This window comes from Carcharhinus amblyrhynchos, chromosome 4 (assembly GCF_965287045.1).
Source record: "Carcharhinus amblyrhynchos chromosome 4, sCarAmb.v2.hapA, whole genome shotgun sequence".
Lineage (NCBI taxonomy): Eukaryota > Metazoa > Chordata > Chondrichthyes > Carcharhiniformes > Carcharhinidae > Carcharhinus > Carcharhinus amblyrhynchos.
The window spans coordinates 92,370,789-92,388,613 of NC_137327.1; the positions used below are offsets into that span (position 1 = coordinate 92,370,789).

The 17,825-nt window shown below is 40.4% G+C and overlaps 1 protein-coding gene across 1 annotated transcript in view; it reads right to left on the reverse strand.

Moving 5' to 3' along the window:
- Window positions 1–475: 475 nt before the first annotated feature.
- The window catches only part of frmpd3 (FERM and PDZ domain containing 3), a 153,280-nt gene continuing 135,930 nt past the window's right edge, over window positions 476–17,825 (reverse strand). The window contains exon 14 of the mRNA XM_080188215.1: window positions 476–3,475. Coding sequence (XP_080044341.1) covers window positions 513–3,475 — 2,963 coding nt within the window. The 3' untranslated portion in view covers window positions 476–512. The remainder of the gene's footprint in view (window positions 3,476–17,825) is intronic.

A 17,825-nucleotide genomic window follows, 5' to 3' on the forward strand; every position in this document is an offset into this window, starting at 1 on the left:
TTCAAGTAAATTAATATGGAAATAAAATTAAAGACTACAGTGTTTAAAGAAGTGATAATATTTTGATTAGTTAACCCTTGCCCATGATGCTGGCTCAAACAACCTCGAGGACTTTTGCAATTTTACACAACCCAACACATTTTACAACTAATGAATCACATTTTTTTTTCAATTAATCCTTCTCCCTTCTTACTCCTGAGACTGGATGATTACCTTCTTTTGTTGAAACATCTGAATTCCATAATAGTTTTGACATTAGAATAGGGATGTGTAGCCTAATTTCAAAAATGAAAGACAAGGTTGGCCTTTAATCAGTATGACAGAATAGACAGATTTAGTTGTGTTTAGGAGGAAGATTTAGCACACACATTCAAAGGACAGATAATATGGGAATAAAGCAGGAGTGAAATGGATAAGGTACTATTTGTATAAATGACTACTAAGCACAGGACACTGGAATATGTTTAGACAGTTTTTGTAATTTGTACAGAAATGATGGCTGCTTCATTAAGTTATTTATTCATTAATGTTTTCATAGAGTGAGTAAATGTGCTCACTACTGTAGCTACCGATGTTGACTGCTTTGTTAAATGATGGACAGATGTCTTACTTGATGATTCCTCTGCTGCTCGTAGTAAAAATGTATAGTTGATCACCACTTCCTCCACCTTTAAGAGGAGCTCTCTGCACTGCCTTTCTGATCGCACAATATAAACCAAGTGCACAAAAGTCTCAATGAGGCCACAGAGCACTTGAAAGCTAGTTGAGATAGCTGTAAGCATGCGTGTTGGGCTTTTGTCAACTGCTGCCACTCTCCTACATGCAGTTCGCAGCTCTTTAAACTTCTGTGTCAGTGTTTGTTTGTACTCATCCAGGTGAGACATATAAAGTTTAGGACCATAATTTCCACGGTTCGCCGTGCACTGCCTTAAGATGCTTAGCAGTTCACTGGTGTCCTGCTGGACGGCGATAAAACCATCAGGTAACATATAGGCTCTATTCCGCAGAGCATTAATTCTGGTTATGTTGCTATCAGTATCACTTAATATTGCCTCTTGTTGTACGCTGTCCCCACTGCCATTGGAAACATTTTTGTCTGACAGTTGGTGAGGCTTAGCTAACGTTTCACTGAGTGTCACTGAACTATCAGACCTCAGGTCTGGAAGAAGCTCCATTGGCACTGAATAAGAAAGTTCGTCCTTATCACTGCCGTCATCAGCAACATCACAATTTCTATAATAAAAACAGTATCTAAAGGAGCAGCACCTGTCATTGGCAGCCATGTCTTCTTTGAGAAGTGGCATTGATCTTGATGGTTTGAAGTCTCCCTGAATAGAGAAAATTGCTGGAGACCTTTGTTTTTTGTCTATATTGGGAACGTTTGCATGAGATTGGTCATCACACTGCGCTGGCTCCTGGCACTGGTTTTTAAGAACTTTTCTTATAAATTCACTCCCTTTTTCCAGATTCCTAGATTCTTCTGTCTTGGATATGGTCATATTTGTACTGTTTTCAGAACATTCTGATATTATTTCAGAGATTTCTGCCTCAGAGATTATGTTGGTGGCACTGTGGTGTCGCTCCAGTTTCCTGCCTGGGGGCATCTTCAGACACTCACCTCGTGCCATCATGCAAAAGACACCAGGCTGCTGTTCAGATCTATAGTCACTGGACTCCAGACTTGAGGTCCGCCTCCGAACAGCTTTTTGTTTGGTGCTAATATCAGGAGCAGGAGGGACAACACTGGTTTTAGGCTGGTTGTGAACACAAGTCCCTTTGGCTCTCTCTGCTCTTTGTGATTCCATAGTTCCAGGGACTGATGGAAAACACATTGAGTTACAAGCCAATCCTCGACGCTTACAATCACAGCTACGGCGTTGTTCTCGGGATAATCCCGGAATGTTTCCGACGGGACTGCTTTTGATTTGACAAGGGCAATGTCCGGGTGCCATGCGATATAAGTAATCATCTGCAAACACATCAACTTTGGTTTTGGGCTTGAGTAATTCTTCGAGAAACTCAAGTTCATATTGTTTCACTTTCTGAAGCTGCTCCTGTCTCTCATCACTCTCTTTCTTAAATCTTGCTGGGAAAGTAGCTGAGAAAAGATTTTTAAAATTCAGCAAGGAGCCTTTTTGTGACTTAGCTTTATTAGGAATAAGAGACATGTGGTGTTTAGCATCAAAGACATTTTCAGGAGATGATGTGACATGTGTCAAAGTAGCACTACTCAGACTGGAAGGCTTGGAACACATTGGGATTCCAACAGTTTTTTCTGAATTAATATTGGTTTTGAAAGGACATACGTGGCCCTGGCGTTTCATCTCTTTAGCACTATCTTGCTGTGCTGTGTTGCTATCTAATCCTGAAGCAGCAACAGGATATCTATAAGGGCTGAGATAACATTCTCGATTTGGAGAACCAGCTCTTCTGGACTGACTTTCCATTTCAGTTTTGATGTGATCATTCTTTTGACCAGCTGGCACATCCACAAAATCTATGAGATCATTATTGAATAATGCTGAGATTTCCTTACCTGTTGCTGGCTGGTACTTTCGATTGTTCACTTTTACATATGCCACTTCATTGTTCTTTGGTGTGCATGTATGGAAGACAGTTGTTCTGTGGCCCTGAGAATCTACCTGTCTTTGTGCCGGTCTCTCAGATTTCAACAGTTGACATTCACATGGTCGGGAGCATCCTTGTATGCTTCCATCAAATTTCAGACGTTCATTTTTTGAAGAATCACATTCTGTACAGTTATCTGCGTACACTGAAATTGGAGAAGGAGTTTTATCTGTTGAGCAATAACTTAATGAATTTTCTTGGCATATTTCATGCCTTGAGATTCTGGGGCTATTTCCAGAGCTCCTGCCATTTGGCAACCGTTTGATACACATTCTGTCCTCTCCAACATGAAGAAATGATTTGTCTTCACTCTGATTGGTTACCTCTTCAGGACTAATCAGTTTCTTGGAAGAGTCATCCATGGGCTGAGCAATTTGTTGTCTGGATATGTTTTCTTCTACAATTTTTGGACAACTAGGACAACGCTGTTGTAAAACAGGCTTTAAAATAACATTATCTGACTTGTTTGTGATTTCATTATAATGTGTGAATACCTGAGGTCTCATGTGAACTGTACAATATCCTGTCACATGTCCAGGTTTGAGTTGAATAGAACTAGACAAGGGAGTCTGTTTTGATGAAGCAACTGCAGATAAAGTATCTATTTCTTCACAATGTCTCTTTGGACAAGGAACTCCTCTGAAAGCAGCTTGTGCACAGCACCTAACAGCACTCAAAGGGACATCTTTTTTCATAATTAGGCCAGTCTTGTTTCCCTGATAAGCGAGTAAGTGGCGCTGCTTGAATGCTGAAACCATTTCAGAGATGTCTGTCATTTCCGAAGAATTTGTTTCATGGCCAGAATCCAGTGATGACTCTGGGGTCATAGCTGCCAATACAATCAAACCTGTGGATTACAAAAGAAGTAAAGTGTCTTATGATATTGGAATAGCAACTGTGGAACATATTAGCTTAAGAAATGCTAATTATTGTCACTATATTCCTTGTTCAAATTAAACTTCAACCTTTAAAGAAAGAAATTTGAGTGAGCTTTTTAAAATAATAAAGGCACTGAACTGTATCCATGAGGGTATGCCATTGGAATTAAATAGGTTAGAATGAACAGGTTACATATATTCATTTGCTTGTATTCTTTCATAGGACATAAGCATCATTGGCAAAGTCATGTACATATACTTATTACCTAAGAATGTAACTTGGTTAGAGGTTAGCAGATCTTCTTTTCACAGAGGGTCACAGACCTTTGGAACCAGTTGCTAGCTTGTACAACTTATTGCAATGTAAATGTTAAAAGCAACCCAGGTGAGTTCCCATAGATGAATAACATCATGTATAAAAGGGAAGAGGGATGTTGTGAGATGAGTCTCATGATGACCATGACTTTCTGGAACTTGTTTTGATCATCTTTAAAGGTCAGAAAGGAAATGAGCAGAATTTCAAATTTGAATTAATCTGTGTTCATCAATATTGTTTCCTGCTTCTTCCAGATGTGATGGATGGTGGGTGGAAGCATTGGAAGTCCTGATACTTAATTGCAACAAGAGCTTTTGGGGCTAGGTGTGCTTTTCTGTCAGCCATTTACACATGTTTCTACATACTCTTATTTTGTTTCATCATGAGTCATGTCAGAAACATGTAGGGTGAAATTTTCCTGTCTTGTCTGCCCTGAAACCATAAATTCCCACCCAAGGTCACAATGGACCTTTACATGGTCTATCAAATTTTCCATCCCCCCGAAACAATTCTCATGGTAGGAGGGACTGGAGAATTTGCCCCACAATTATGATATTACAGATATTGAGAAGAACTGATTTAATCGCATATTTCTGTATTCAAGGCTCTACATTGAGTTTAAAAGCCATTTTCAAAATGGTGGTATAAGCAACAACATGTCTCCTTCCACTGATTATTCAAACTTCGTCAGACTTGTATTTCAAGAGCTGGCTATGAAGCATCATTAAAAATGCAAAGACCCCTGCAGGGATGTCCATTGAATTCTAAAAGGTGTGTAAAACCATTACATCTGAGGGAGCAGAAAACAGGAGCGGGGTCGGGGGGGGGTCATCAAAGGATGTCAACATAACTAACTTATTTATCTGACAGAACAATACTTCATTGAAATTAACATAGAGGCCATTTAAAGTTTCGAAACCGTATAATGTTTATTTAAGAAGCACAGAGCCCCAGGAAGAACTCTGAGAAACAATTTCAGAGAGGCTTCTTGGTCAAGAGAGGACAAAGAGGAAGACATTAAGGAATGAACAACTGTTCTGCAAAAAAAGTCCAGGCAATCTGTGAGTGTCTCAACCATAATATTAATAAGGAAAAGGAGACTGAGTCTCACTTCCAAACACTGCTGACGTGCTGATTCCAACTGAAAAGGCAAACCTCTGATTAGTCGTCAGCAGAAGTCAATAGAGCAGCTAAACCAATCTTCAAGGTTCAAACTCTTTGCTTGAATTCCTTCTTTTTAAAGCAATGGGCCCACAACAGTGTCTCATAGAAGCTGATTTGGAATCTCATCTTTTAATTTTTTTTATCTTTATCTGCTTTTAATCCTTGCAGCTGAATTTTATCTATTTAACCTAAGTAAGTATCAGCAGTAGTTTTTGTAATGAGTTAATCTCTTTTCTTGTTTAAGGCTAAAGCTTATTTGAACAAAGGACAAAGAACAGCACAGCACAACACAGGAACAGGCCATTGGCTCACCAAGCCTGTGCTGATCACATTGTCCTACCTAGACCAACCACCTGTATCCCTCTATACTCCACCTGTTCAGGTGCCTGTCCAGATAAATCTTAAATGATGCGAACGTATCCACCTCAACCACCTCACTTGGCAGTGCATTTCAGGCAACATCACCAACTGGGTTATTTTTGAACTGAACCACTCATAAACTAAACAAGGGTAACATATGCACATGGACCACTTCAAAGTGGAATTTAAAATCCATTTTAAAACCATGCCTTTTATGTGGTCATGACACTTAGTATACGTGCATCCGTGGCTCGGTGATAGTACTCTCTTCTTTGAGTCAGGAAGATTTGTATTCATGTCCCACATCCAGAGTCTTGAGCATAAAATTAATTACTTCCTTAATACTGCACAGGAGAATTCTCCCAGGCCAGTATTCAACCCTTGACCAAAGTCACTCAGAACACTCATTTTCTGGTCGTTATCTCACTGCTGTTTGTGAAAACATGATGTGCAAAATTGACTGCCATGTTTCCCATGTTACGACAGTGATCACATAGTAAAAGTACTTCAATGGATGTAAAGCTCTTTGGGACTACTTGAGGATATAAAAGATGATATAATTTTTGTTTCCTTTTGGAGAAAATATTTCTCAGAGATTGAACTAGTTTTCTATAACGCACTCATTCCTTCTTGCTACTTATTGATTGAATCATAGAAAACTGACAGCACAGAAAGAAGTCACTTGGCTCACTGTGTCTGCACCGGCTGAAAATGGAGATACCCAGCCTAATCCCATTTTCCAGCATTTGGTCCATGACCTCGCAGGTTTCAGCACTTCAGATGCTTATTCAGACACATCTTAAATGAGTTGAGGGTTTCTGCCTCTCCTACCCTTTCAGACAATGAGTTCCATACCCCCACGAACCTTTGGCTGAAAAGAACTTTCCTCATCGTCCCGCTAATCTTTCTACCAGTCAATTTAAATCTATGCCCCCTAGTTACTGACCCCTTAGCCAAAGTAAATAGGCCTTTCCCATCCACTCTATCCTGGCCCTTCACAATTTTATACATCAAATCTCCCCTCAGCCTGTTTGGTTCCACCTTACCTAACATTTCCTCATAGCTGTAATTTATCAATCCAGGACACATCCTCATAGACCTTCTCTGTAACCTCACTAGTGCAATTACATCCCTGCTGTAATGAAGTGACCAGAAGTACACACAGACTCAAGTTGTGGCCTGACTAATGTTTTATGGGTGGCATGGTAGCACAGTGGTTAGCACTGCTGCTTCACAGCTCCATGGATTTGATTCCCGGCTCGGGTCACTGTCTGTGTGGAGTTTGCACATTCTCCTTGTGTCTGTGTGGGTTTCCTCTGGGTGCTTCGCTTTCCTCCCACAGTCCAAAGATGTGTGGGTTAGGTTGATTGGCAATGTTAAATTGCCCCTTAGTGTCCTGAGATGCGTAGATTAGAGGGATTAGCGGGTAATAAATATGTAGGGATATGGAGGTAGGGCCTGGGTGGGATTGTGGTCGGTGCAGACTCGAATGGGCCAAAAGGCCTTTATCTGCACTGTAGGGTTCTATGATTGTAGGATTATATGATTATATAGTTCCAGCATAACATCCCTGCTCTTATTTTCCTTGCCTCAGCTAATAAATGAAAGGATTCCAACTTCCTATTTAATTATCACCCAATCAACATGTCCTGCTATCTTCAGAGATCTGTGGACATTCATTCCAAGGTTCCTCACTTCTTCAACTTCCTCTCAGTATCCTCCCATTTACTACATATTTATTTGTTCATGGGATGCAAGTGTCACCGGCTGGGCCAGCATTTATTGCACATCCCTAATTATCCTTCAACTGAGTGGCTTGCTGGACCATTTCAGAGGGCATTTAAGAGTCAGTCACATTGCTATCGGTCTGAAGTCAAACGTAGGCCAGATTTTCTTCCCAAAAATTAGTGAACCAAATGGGTTTTTATGACAATGGATTCATATTCATCATTAGATTTTTCATTCCAGATTTTTATTGAATTCAAATTTCACCATCTGCCATGGAGAGATTCAAACCTGAGTCCACAGAGCATTGCCCTGGGCCTCTGGGTCACTAGTCCAGTACCAATACCACAACACCACCTCTTCCCCTTGTGTATTGTGTAATAATATTTGTTTATTAATTAGTGGAATTGATAATATTACACATATGCCCTAACTACAGCCAATTACTCAATCCCCCCTCATGCCATGTCAAAACAAGTTCTAAATACAAAACTTTTAATTATACAGGTACTCATCAGATTCAGCTGACCACCTACCTATATGTTGCTGACCCTGACAGTCCAGTCTATGAATGTAATTGCCTGTCATATTCTAATTGTAGGGATGAACTTGTTTGTTGTAAAGTTTCATCTGTGACTTGTCTTGAGACAGGAGCAGACAGGGGATTAGCAATGACCTCAAAGTAAGGTCTATCCAGTGCCCGGAGCTTCCTTTGTCTTGAGCAACCTTCTGGGATGTGGCTTCCTAATTGAGCCCATTGCACTTCCCAACCTATTATTTATTATAGGGCAGAATCTCAATGTTGCTGATCCAATTGGAGGATCCAAAACAATGGCAGGATGGCAGCCCCCCCTCAAGTTATAAATTAAAGGCCTGATGTGGATATGGCCAATGATTTGGATGGGAAACAATTTTACAGACACCTTCATGGATGGGACTGTGTCCTTTCATCCCTGTGGCCCTGTCATTGAGGAATGGAACTTCTGGCACCATTGGCTGGCTTTTTTGCTGCTGGAAGGCTCCTTCGATTGAACCAGCAGTCTCCATGCATGGCAAGGGGCACTCAGATCTCAGTAAAATAGTGGTGCTAGTGCAAAATGACCTCTTATTGGGGCCTTAATTGGACTAATTGGCTGCTCACCTCTGTGGAGTGTGCAGCCGATCCAATTTCCAGCCCGGCTCTGAGAAAATCCCTAGAAGCAGGTGAAGTGGAAGATTTTTAGACAGTATACATTAAGGCACTGACAGGACTACCAGTAAAGAGTTAAATGATTCTTAAAACAAGTTAATAAGCTAACAAGACAATAGTTTACACATATGTGAATTCAAGAGAATTAGACAAATAATTATGATTTAAAAATACATATGCTGGTATTTTAATGTATTTTAAGTATTGTATGAATCATTGTTCACTTCATCTGAAGGCAGGTTACCACAAGGTACAATGGTAAAGGTGAATAGTTCAGAACCAAGGGCCTGGGAAGCCTGTAGTTAGCAAAATTCATATCAGAACATTTCTTATGCAGGAACAAATTACAATATTTATGAATAGGTGTATTCATTGTCTAGGCTTAGGATAAAGACATGATCAGACACGGGAACGTGCATCTATCAAGTTTGACAATGATCTGGTGGAGACATCCACTTTGATCCCTGTAGTGTGTCCAGAATAACCTGGCAATAGGGAAGTGACTTCAGCCAAGATGGGACTTAGCATTCGGATTTAATAGATGAATGTGATATCATTATGCTGGGTGGTAAAATGCAGTTGGCTGAGGCACATGGCAGGGACTTATATTAATGTGGGTATGCTAAATGTAATTGATTTTAAGCTAATGTAAGGCAGGAATGATTGATAAGAAACACCATAGTTGATCTGCTTTTCATTGTACATGTCAGATTCATTGGAGAGTTTCTGTTGCTGTACCTCAGAGCTACTTAACCCTTTTGGTGATCTCCTAGCAGCTGCTTGTTTTCTTTAAATAAATGCTACGTCCTTATACAGAGGTATCTGCCTCATGAGTTTTGTATCGTCTTTAAAGTTAAGATAGTACCGGTCATCTTGGTTTACCCCACAATAGATTTTCTGGCAATGTGCAATGGGATAGGGTCATCGGACCCTGGTGATGAGATGTGCCTCCTATGGGTGAGTTTATTTACATGACCACCTAGGTCAGTTAGAGGGAGAAATGCGTCAAGTTGTCAGATCCGTAGGTTGGCCTATCCAAACAATCATTCAGGTTGCAAAGGTAGTACTACTGTTTAAAGAAACCTAATATGAAGTGACTAATAATATGAAACCTAATATGAAGTGACTAAAGTGACTTTTTCCTGCTCAGAAGGGGGGAGGGGCAGTTTAGAATGGAGTTGAGGAGGAACTTTTTTACTCAAAGGGTGGTGAATCTCTGGAATTCTCTGCCTGTTGAAGTGGTGGAGGCTACCTCGCTAAATATATTTACGTCACGGGTAGATAGGTTTTTGACAGACAAGGGAATTAAGGGTTATGGGGAGAAAGCGGGAAAGTGGAACTGAGCCACTTCAGATCAGCCATGATCTTATTGAATGGCGGGGCAGGCTCGAATGGCTAGACGGCCTACTCCTGCTCCTATTTCTTATGTTCTTATGTTCTTAATACATGCCAAATGAGATACAATAATGTAATTTTGATGGTGGTCCATTAGAGGGTTTTTTGAACAGCACAGTAGGAGGGGGATGTAAATTTGTGGAATGTGCATAATCTGAAAGACCTGGGACAGAATCCTGGTACTGTTTGTCAGCAGAGTTATTGAAAGCCTCACACCCATAACATAAGGCTAAAACCACTTGGAAGGGTGGGAGGAGGTAAGCCAAGACATTAAGGTTGCCCTTAGGAGAGGGAGAGTGAAGTATTGTTGGAATTATTAGGGAGGAAATTATTAGGGAGGTCCCCAGCATAGGAGAAGTTAGAAAGAAAGAGGATGACAGCCTCCCTCAAGAAACTGAGAAACAGATGTTAATTAAAGATATTAATGGATAAATTAATGGACTAAGGGACAGATGTTAATGGATAAAATGCCTGTTAAAATGCAACCACCAAAATTTTGGCGAAAAGCCGTGGGCTTAAACATAGGAAAGTTCCCAGAGGGGTTGTTTGTGGAATTGAGAAAAGTGGGTAACAAACAGAGAGAAAACAGACAGAGATCTCAAAGTTTGTCTTCAGAGAGGGAAGGAGAGTGATTGTACAAGTCTAGAGCGCCCTCATGTGGACCTGTAAAGAATGGCAGAGAGTGTAGATCTAACTTGGGGAAAGGATAATTCTCTGATACAGACCATTGCAACAGAAAACAGTAAATTAATTAAGAAAATGATTGAGAAAGGATATGATCCAGATTCTCCTGAATCTGAGCAAAAGTACTGGTGGAAAAGTCACAATGAGTATAAATCACAAATGGTGGCAGTAATTCTGATGGCCATGATAAGGAACCACCTTCAAAAGGAGGCAGCCAATATACAGTCAGTCCCCATAAAAGCTGTTCAAGAAAATTCTAAAAATGAGCCTTATGGAAGACAGTAACAAATTTATTGTATCCCTCAATCCCACAAAATAAGGAGGAAGAAAATAAGGAAGATCTATTAAGAAAGGCAAATCAGAGAGACAGAGATTCCCCTAGTGGTCGTAAAATGGAACTGCCCATTCCAGTAGCAGCACTCCGTACTAAAATAATATCATCTGGTAAAGGGAGGAAAAAACCTTCTGTTGTGACTGAAGAAATGCCGTTATTGGTGACTGAGAAACAGATGTTAATGGATAAATTAGGCCCACTAAAATGCAACCAACAAAATTCGGCCTTTTGGGAACATATGGATGAGTTAAGAGAGATCCACCATCTGACTTTGGAGGAAAAAAGAGTTTTAATAAAAGGAAAATTGGCTGCGCTAATATGGCAAATATTCCCTGATGTTTTGAAGAAGAGCAATTGAATGTTAAGGGTAGAAGAAACTGAAGATGAGAGATATGAGCAATTTAAATGAGAGATAGGGTGAGCCATAGGTAAGGGACATGCTAATTGGATTAAGGTAACTTTAGTAAAGCAGTGCACCAATGAAACTGTGGAAGAATACGCAGAAAGGAAATTCAGGGCTTACGTAGACAACGGAGGAATCAAAAAACCCACTAGAGATAATGATATGTCTTTGGGTATGCTCAAAGAAGGGTTTAATCCAGCTCTGACTCAAATTATAGATATGGGATAATAGGAAATAATTTTTGAGACGCTATGAACTGGGCTATGAAAACCCAATCTAATCAACAAAAAAATCTCAAAATGACTCCAGTACAAGTTGATTAGTTATTACCCAAAAATTTTTAGAACGTGCTAAGCGTGTGGAAAGAAAGGACATATTGCTAGAGATTGTTGAGGCAGATCTTCAAGAAACAATCAAAATCCTGAAAGACAATGCAGCGATTGTGATAAAACAGGTCATGATATAAAACATTGTTGGGTAAAGGGAGGAGATAGAGAAGGATAGGGTACCAGCAGGGCAAATTCACCCCCTGAAGTTCAACCCCAAAACCATGTATGAGCACATCAATCACCACAGATAGTGATTGAGTTAACAGCAATTGAATTGCAGATGTTGTTGCATCAGAAAGGACAATTAACAGCTCTTGAAATTAAATGGTAGCATAGTGGTTAGCACTGTTGCTTCACAGCTCCAGGGACCTGGGTTCGATTCCCGGCTTGGGTCACTGTTTGTGCGGAGTTTGCACATTCCCCTGTGTCTGCGTGGGTTTCCTCTGGATGCTCCAGTTTCCTCCCACAGTCTAAAGATGTGTAGGTTAGGTGGATTGGCCAAGCTAAATTGCCCCTTAGTGTTCTGCGATGCATAGGTTAGAGGGATTAGTGGGTAATATGTAGGGATATGGTGATAGGGCCTTGGTGGGATTGTTGTCGGTGCAGACTCGATGGGCCAAATGGCCTATTTCTGCACTGTAGGGTTGCTATGGTAACTTTCTATGGTAAACATACCTGAATGTATGTAGAAATAGTGTTAGGAGGACAAAAGTGTTGATTGACACCGGGGAATCTATATCTATAACAGATTTGAATTTGCCGACTACTGATCAGACCATATGATTGCAAGGAGTAACTGGGAGAATTGAGACCATGTTATTAAGTGAACTCATTACACTAGATTGAGGCTCAAGAGGAACAGGTCTAGATTTGGCTATGTTCAAAAGAAAAAGGGAGTATTCTAGGAATAGACCTGTTAGCAATTGGGAGCTATAATTGAAGCCGCAAGGCACATTGTGTGTTGAGAAGAAAAGAGGCTCTGGAGGGAACTTGGGCACAAGCAAGTGTCAAAACTCAGTGGATGTAACCAACCAAATTTGTCTGAATCCACCCAGTAATGAGCGATCTTGCAATATTGTATATGGCTTTGGGGAAATAGACTTAACAGACCCTTAATGGTACTTCATGGATTTGTGGAAATAAAGCATATCCATAGTTGCCTTTTGGATGAAAGGGGTCATGTTACCTTGGATGTGTAGTCCCATATATTTATCATTCTTACCAGCCTCTGACTGGGAGAAAACAACATGCCCTTCTGGGATTAGACAACTTCCTTGGTATAATGATGCCCCTGTATGTGCATATAAGACTATTAATTGAGACTGAAGCCATTATCTCGATTTTAGAACAGGTTGCCAATGATACTGTTACAGTCCTTACTGAGATCAGTGTTGAGATGATTGAAATGTATACAGTTGTGCTACAGAATTGGATAGCATTAGGCTTCATATTGGCAGCTAAGGGTGGAACATGTGCTTTGATTCAGAGAACATAACCAATTTGGTTACACACATTCTGAAGGAGGTCAAGAAACTTGAACCACCAACATCTTCTTCTCTGTGGAACTGGACAATTGGCTGGGTGGGTTCACTGGAGACAAATATAATGTAAGGGATAGTGTTTTTTTTTTCATTTTTATTCCTCTAATCATTGTAGTTGTACAAATGTTCATATATTGTTGTTCTTTGGCAACAAAGTCTATGGCGAGTGCAGCAATAGTGGCATTGATCCTGGTGGACAAAGAGATGACTTTATGACTAAGCGCTCCTCCAGTTTATGAGAATATGTATTGTATCTATCTAATGATATACATGAGATGATATTACTTTTCCTTATGATTTTTAGTATGAGTGAGAATTATGATTTAGATGCAGTTACATACAATCAATATCATATTAGTAATGACAATCAAGGTTAACAAGGAAGAAATCAAGAAACCACTTCTTAGATTTTAAGTTTTTTTTTACTGGCCTAGTATTGGGCTAGTCAATAGCTGGAAGGGGGGATTGAAGAGGGAGATTTTTAACCAGTTAATAATGTATATTGTCTAAAAAATCTTAAGGTACTGACAGCTCTACCTGTAAAGAGTTGAATGATTCTTAAAATAAGTTAAAAGCTAATGAGAAAATAGTTTACACATATGTGAATGCAGCAAAAGAATTACACAAGTAATTATGATTTTAAAACATATATGCTGATATTTTAATGTATTTTAAGTATTGTATGAATCATTGTTTGCTTCAGTTGAAGGCAGGTTACTGTAAGGATGATGGTAAAGACGAATAGTTCAGAACCAAAGGCATGGGAACTCTGTTGTTAGCAAAATTCATATGAGGAAATTTTTTATGCGGGAACACATATTGCACATTTATGAATAGAGGTATTCAATGTTTAGACTTAAGATGGACGTGTGACTAGCCGCGGGATCATGTGTCTATCCAGTTTGGCAATAATCTGGTGAGAACACTCATTTTGACTCCTGTAATGAGTGTCCAGAGTAACCTGGCAACAGGGAACTGACTTCAGTCAAGATGGGAGTTAGCATCTGGATTTAATGGATGAATGAGATATCATTATGCTATATGGTAAAATATATTTAGCTGAGGTGCACATCAGGGGTTATTATTGATATGCATATACTAAATGTAATTGATTTTAAGCTAATGTATTAACGCTTTTGATGATCTCCTTGCAGCTGCCCATTTTCTTTAAATAAATGTTATGTCTTTATACACAGATATTTGCCTCATGAGTTTTGTATTGTCTAAAGTTAAGACAGTACTGGTCATCTCGATTTACCCTACAACAGTAAGAATGCAGTGGCAAGCCAAGCCAATATATGACATTTTCATGGACTCTCCACCTCCAACCATATTTCCCCCAGCCCAGGAAAATCCAGCCAGGCTCTACAAAAACTTCCCTATTTAATTACCAGATCTGTTAAAATGACAATGCTTTGATAACATTTTAAGAGATGTTACCACTTCATGCCTGAGGTTTTTGTTGTGGATGCCACCTCTCACCAAGCTTCCAGGGTAGCAGGTGCATGGGAGCAACATGACCTCCAGGTTCCAGGCCATACAGCATCCTAACTTATAAATATATCAAAGTTCTTTCTTTGTTGCTGGACAAAAAAATTGCAACTTCCTAACAGCATGATGGGAGAACCTTCATCACACATGGTTCAGAAAGACACTTCACCGCCACCTTCTCAAAAGCAATGAAGGAACAGCAAGATCTTCTGGACTTACTGTGATGCCTACAGCTCGTAAGTAAGTAAAACAAATGCAGTCTACACAGCAAATATCTGTTGTGGCATGAATCTGCCCAACAGTTGCATAATGTTCTGTAAAAAGCTAGTGGATAGTTCATCCAAACATGTTGCTGTAGTATCCTCAGATGATCTGAATCACAAGGTGACTTAACAAGTTCCATAATGATACAAGGGCCGTGATTCACCTGAAACAGGACTAAGTGCCCATGCCAGCAGGAAAACTGTTTCCCATTTGTGTTGGCAACATCGGTCAGGTGGGTTTCACCCATCTAAATGGTGCAAGTGGGTTTATCTCAGAAATCCGCCAGCCAGACAGATGGTTCAGAGATCAGGGCACCCTTTTTAACAGGCGCCCCAATCTCCATGTTCAGGTTCAGACCTCCCTAACCGCAAAAACGGAAATGGTGATCCCCCTGATGACCTGGATAACACCACTAATTCTCAGCAAAGAAAGACATCTTCACCTCCCACCATCCAAATAACGGGTCATCCCCCACCCCCATACTGTGCAGACATAAGGGTAACCTGATCCTCATTCAGATCCACCCTGTAAGACCACACCCTCTCAGGGCCATCCCCTCTCAGATCCCCTCCCTCTTCAGACCCCCACTCAGATGCTCTTTTCCCTCCATCCCTCCCACTCAGCTCCCCTCCACATTCAAACTTTCACCACCTCCCATCCCTCTCTGACACCTCAGCCCCCTCTGGGGGAGGGGAGTGATGGGAGAAGTACTGAGGTGGGGGTCTGAGAGGGAGGATTGGGTTGAGTCACCCTCATGCCTGCGTGCCTTGTGGGGGAGCTGGAGTGGCTCAATATTTCAGTGGCGGATGGGAGACAATGCCTGTCTCTGCTGAGGGGTTGATGGTACTCCCCTGGACCCGCGGAGGTCCGACACAGCAGGTCCATTTTGGTGACGATAAGCAGCAAAGTCCACCTGGTGCATTTCCCATTGGACAGGTGGGTGAATGGAGGGGGCCGAATGATTGGGCCATTAAGCCAGGTAATTGTCCCACAATTAGCAAGTTTGCATATTAAACGGATTGCCACCCTCTCTAGATGGAAACTTGATTGGGAATGATGGGGTGGTTCAGAAGAATTTCTATAGCCCTCATGCCCAGCAGGAACCCTGTTTTTAACCTAACCCCAATTCAGTGGGCAATCAGAATTCCTGCCACCAGCAAACATCTCCCCCTCCACTTGGACAAAAGGCCATCAGACTTGAAATGTTAGCTCTATTCTCTCTCCACAGATGCTGTCGGACCTGCTGAGATTTTCCAGCTTTTTCTGTTTATGTTTCAGATTCCAGCACCTGCCTTTCACATGTGTGTGAAGTTCTTGTTTTGCAAGTTCTTATTCTGCAATGCCCCACACAGTTTGTGTGTATCTCTGGTTGGTGCATGTTTGAGGTGAGGATGATGCTGTGTGCTGTGATGTATCTTGTTGCTGAGGGGATCAGTCTTACTGCTCTTGGGTTACACCATATCTGCAAAAGGAAGAAAGGGGACATAAGCACATTGGAATTCATTATTGTCATGTTGTGCTTGTAGTGGTAGTACATGGCACATTTTACAGCAAACAGCATTCATTGATTTATTTGAAACAATTGCACAGGTAAGTACACAATTTCAGTTGCACAAACCAGAAGTGCATTTCTTTTCTCCAGCTTGCACGTCACCAATGTTCTGAATTGATTTCCATCTGATGACGTGTGTTGTAGTCTTCATGGAGGGGGTGAGTGGATTGGACTTGCTGACACCCTTCACCTATTTGCACTCTGTGTCTTTAGTTGTATGTTGAATTTTTCTGTATGGATAAAAAGATTTTACGTTGAATGAATGAATATTGTGTATTGCACACTCCAGGTTGTGGTAGTTCAATGGCCTTATGTAAGCTTATGAATATGTATATTAGGAGCAGGAGTGGGCAACTTGGCCCCTTAAAAATACTCAAAGACTCTGCTTCCAGTGCCTTTTGAGGAAAAGAGTTCCAGAGACTTACAACCCTTCGAGAAAAAGAAATTCTCCTCATTTTTGCCTTACATGAGCGACATCTTATTTTGAAACAGTGAACAGTTCTAGATTTCTAGATCCTTGTGACAAGAGGAAACATTCCCTCCACATCCACCCTGTCAATATCCCTCAGGATTTAAATGTTTTCATCAAGTCACCTCTTACTCTTCTAAACTCGAGTGGATATGAACCTAACCTCTTCAACCTTCCCTCATAAGGCAACCAGTCCATTCCTGGCATTAGTTTAGTAAACCTCCTCTGAACTACTTCTAATGCATTTATATCTTTCCCTAAATAAGGAGACCAATACTGAACATAATATTCCACACATAGTCTCACCAATGCCCTGTACAACAGAATCATAACCTCCTTATTTTTGTAATTAATTCCCTCACAAAAAATGCTAACATCCTAGTTTTCCTAATTACTTGCTGTACCTGTATATTCATCTTTTGTCATTCATGCATTATTCTGACACTTGAATAGATATTCAATAGATATTCAAGTGTCAGAGAATTCAATATCAAAGAGAAACAACTCAGGAAAAATGCAAACTTGGTAAATCACTTGTTGGTTTATTGCTCAACACAAAGCTAAGAAATGGGCCAAATGACTGTTTTTCTTTCTCTTTTTCTTTTTACATCTCCCTTTCCCCAGACTCACAAATACCAGAATGGTAAAGTGAACTCATATTTTTTGTAATCTAAACTTTGAATTCAACTAACATATGTTTTCAATAGAATGGTGACAAAGTTGTATTATCATTTTTCATGTAACAATCATAAGATTTCATTGTTAAAGCTCCATTCTGTTCATTCATCTATTTTTATATTAGTCTACAATTGCGCTTTTGCTTCTTAGTATGCTTTTTAATCTACCTTTCATAAAGATTGGAAATAACACATGCACAATCATTGTACTCATAACAAGGTTTCTGATTAATATTCCCATGTAATGTTAACATTTAGTGAAATATTAGGCTCGATTTTATCATCGTGTTGCACCCGTTTTTAGGTGAAAATACTTGGAAAAGTCGGGTGTGGGGTGAGTAGTGTGATCCGCGCCCATGTCCGCACTGGTTCCCCCTTTACCATGGCCCGAAAATGGCCACGATCGGGACTGTGCCCGAAACAAAC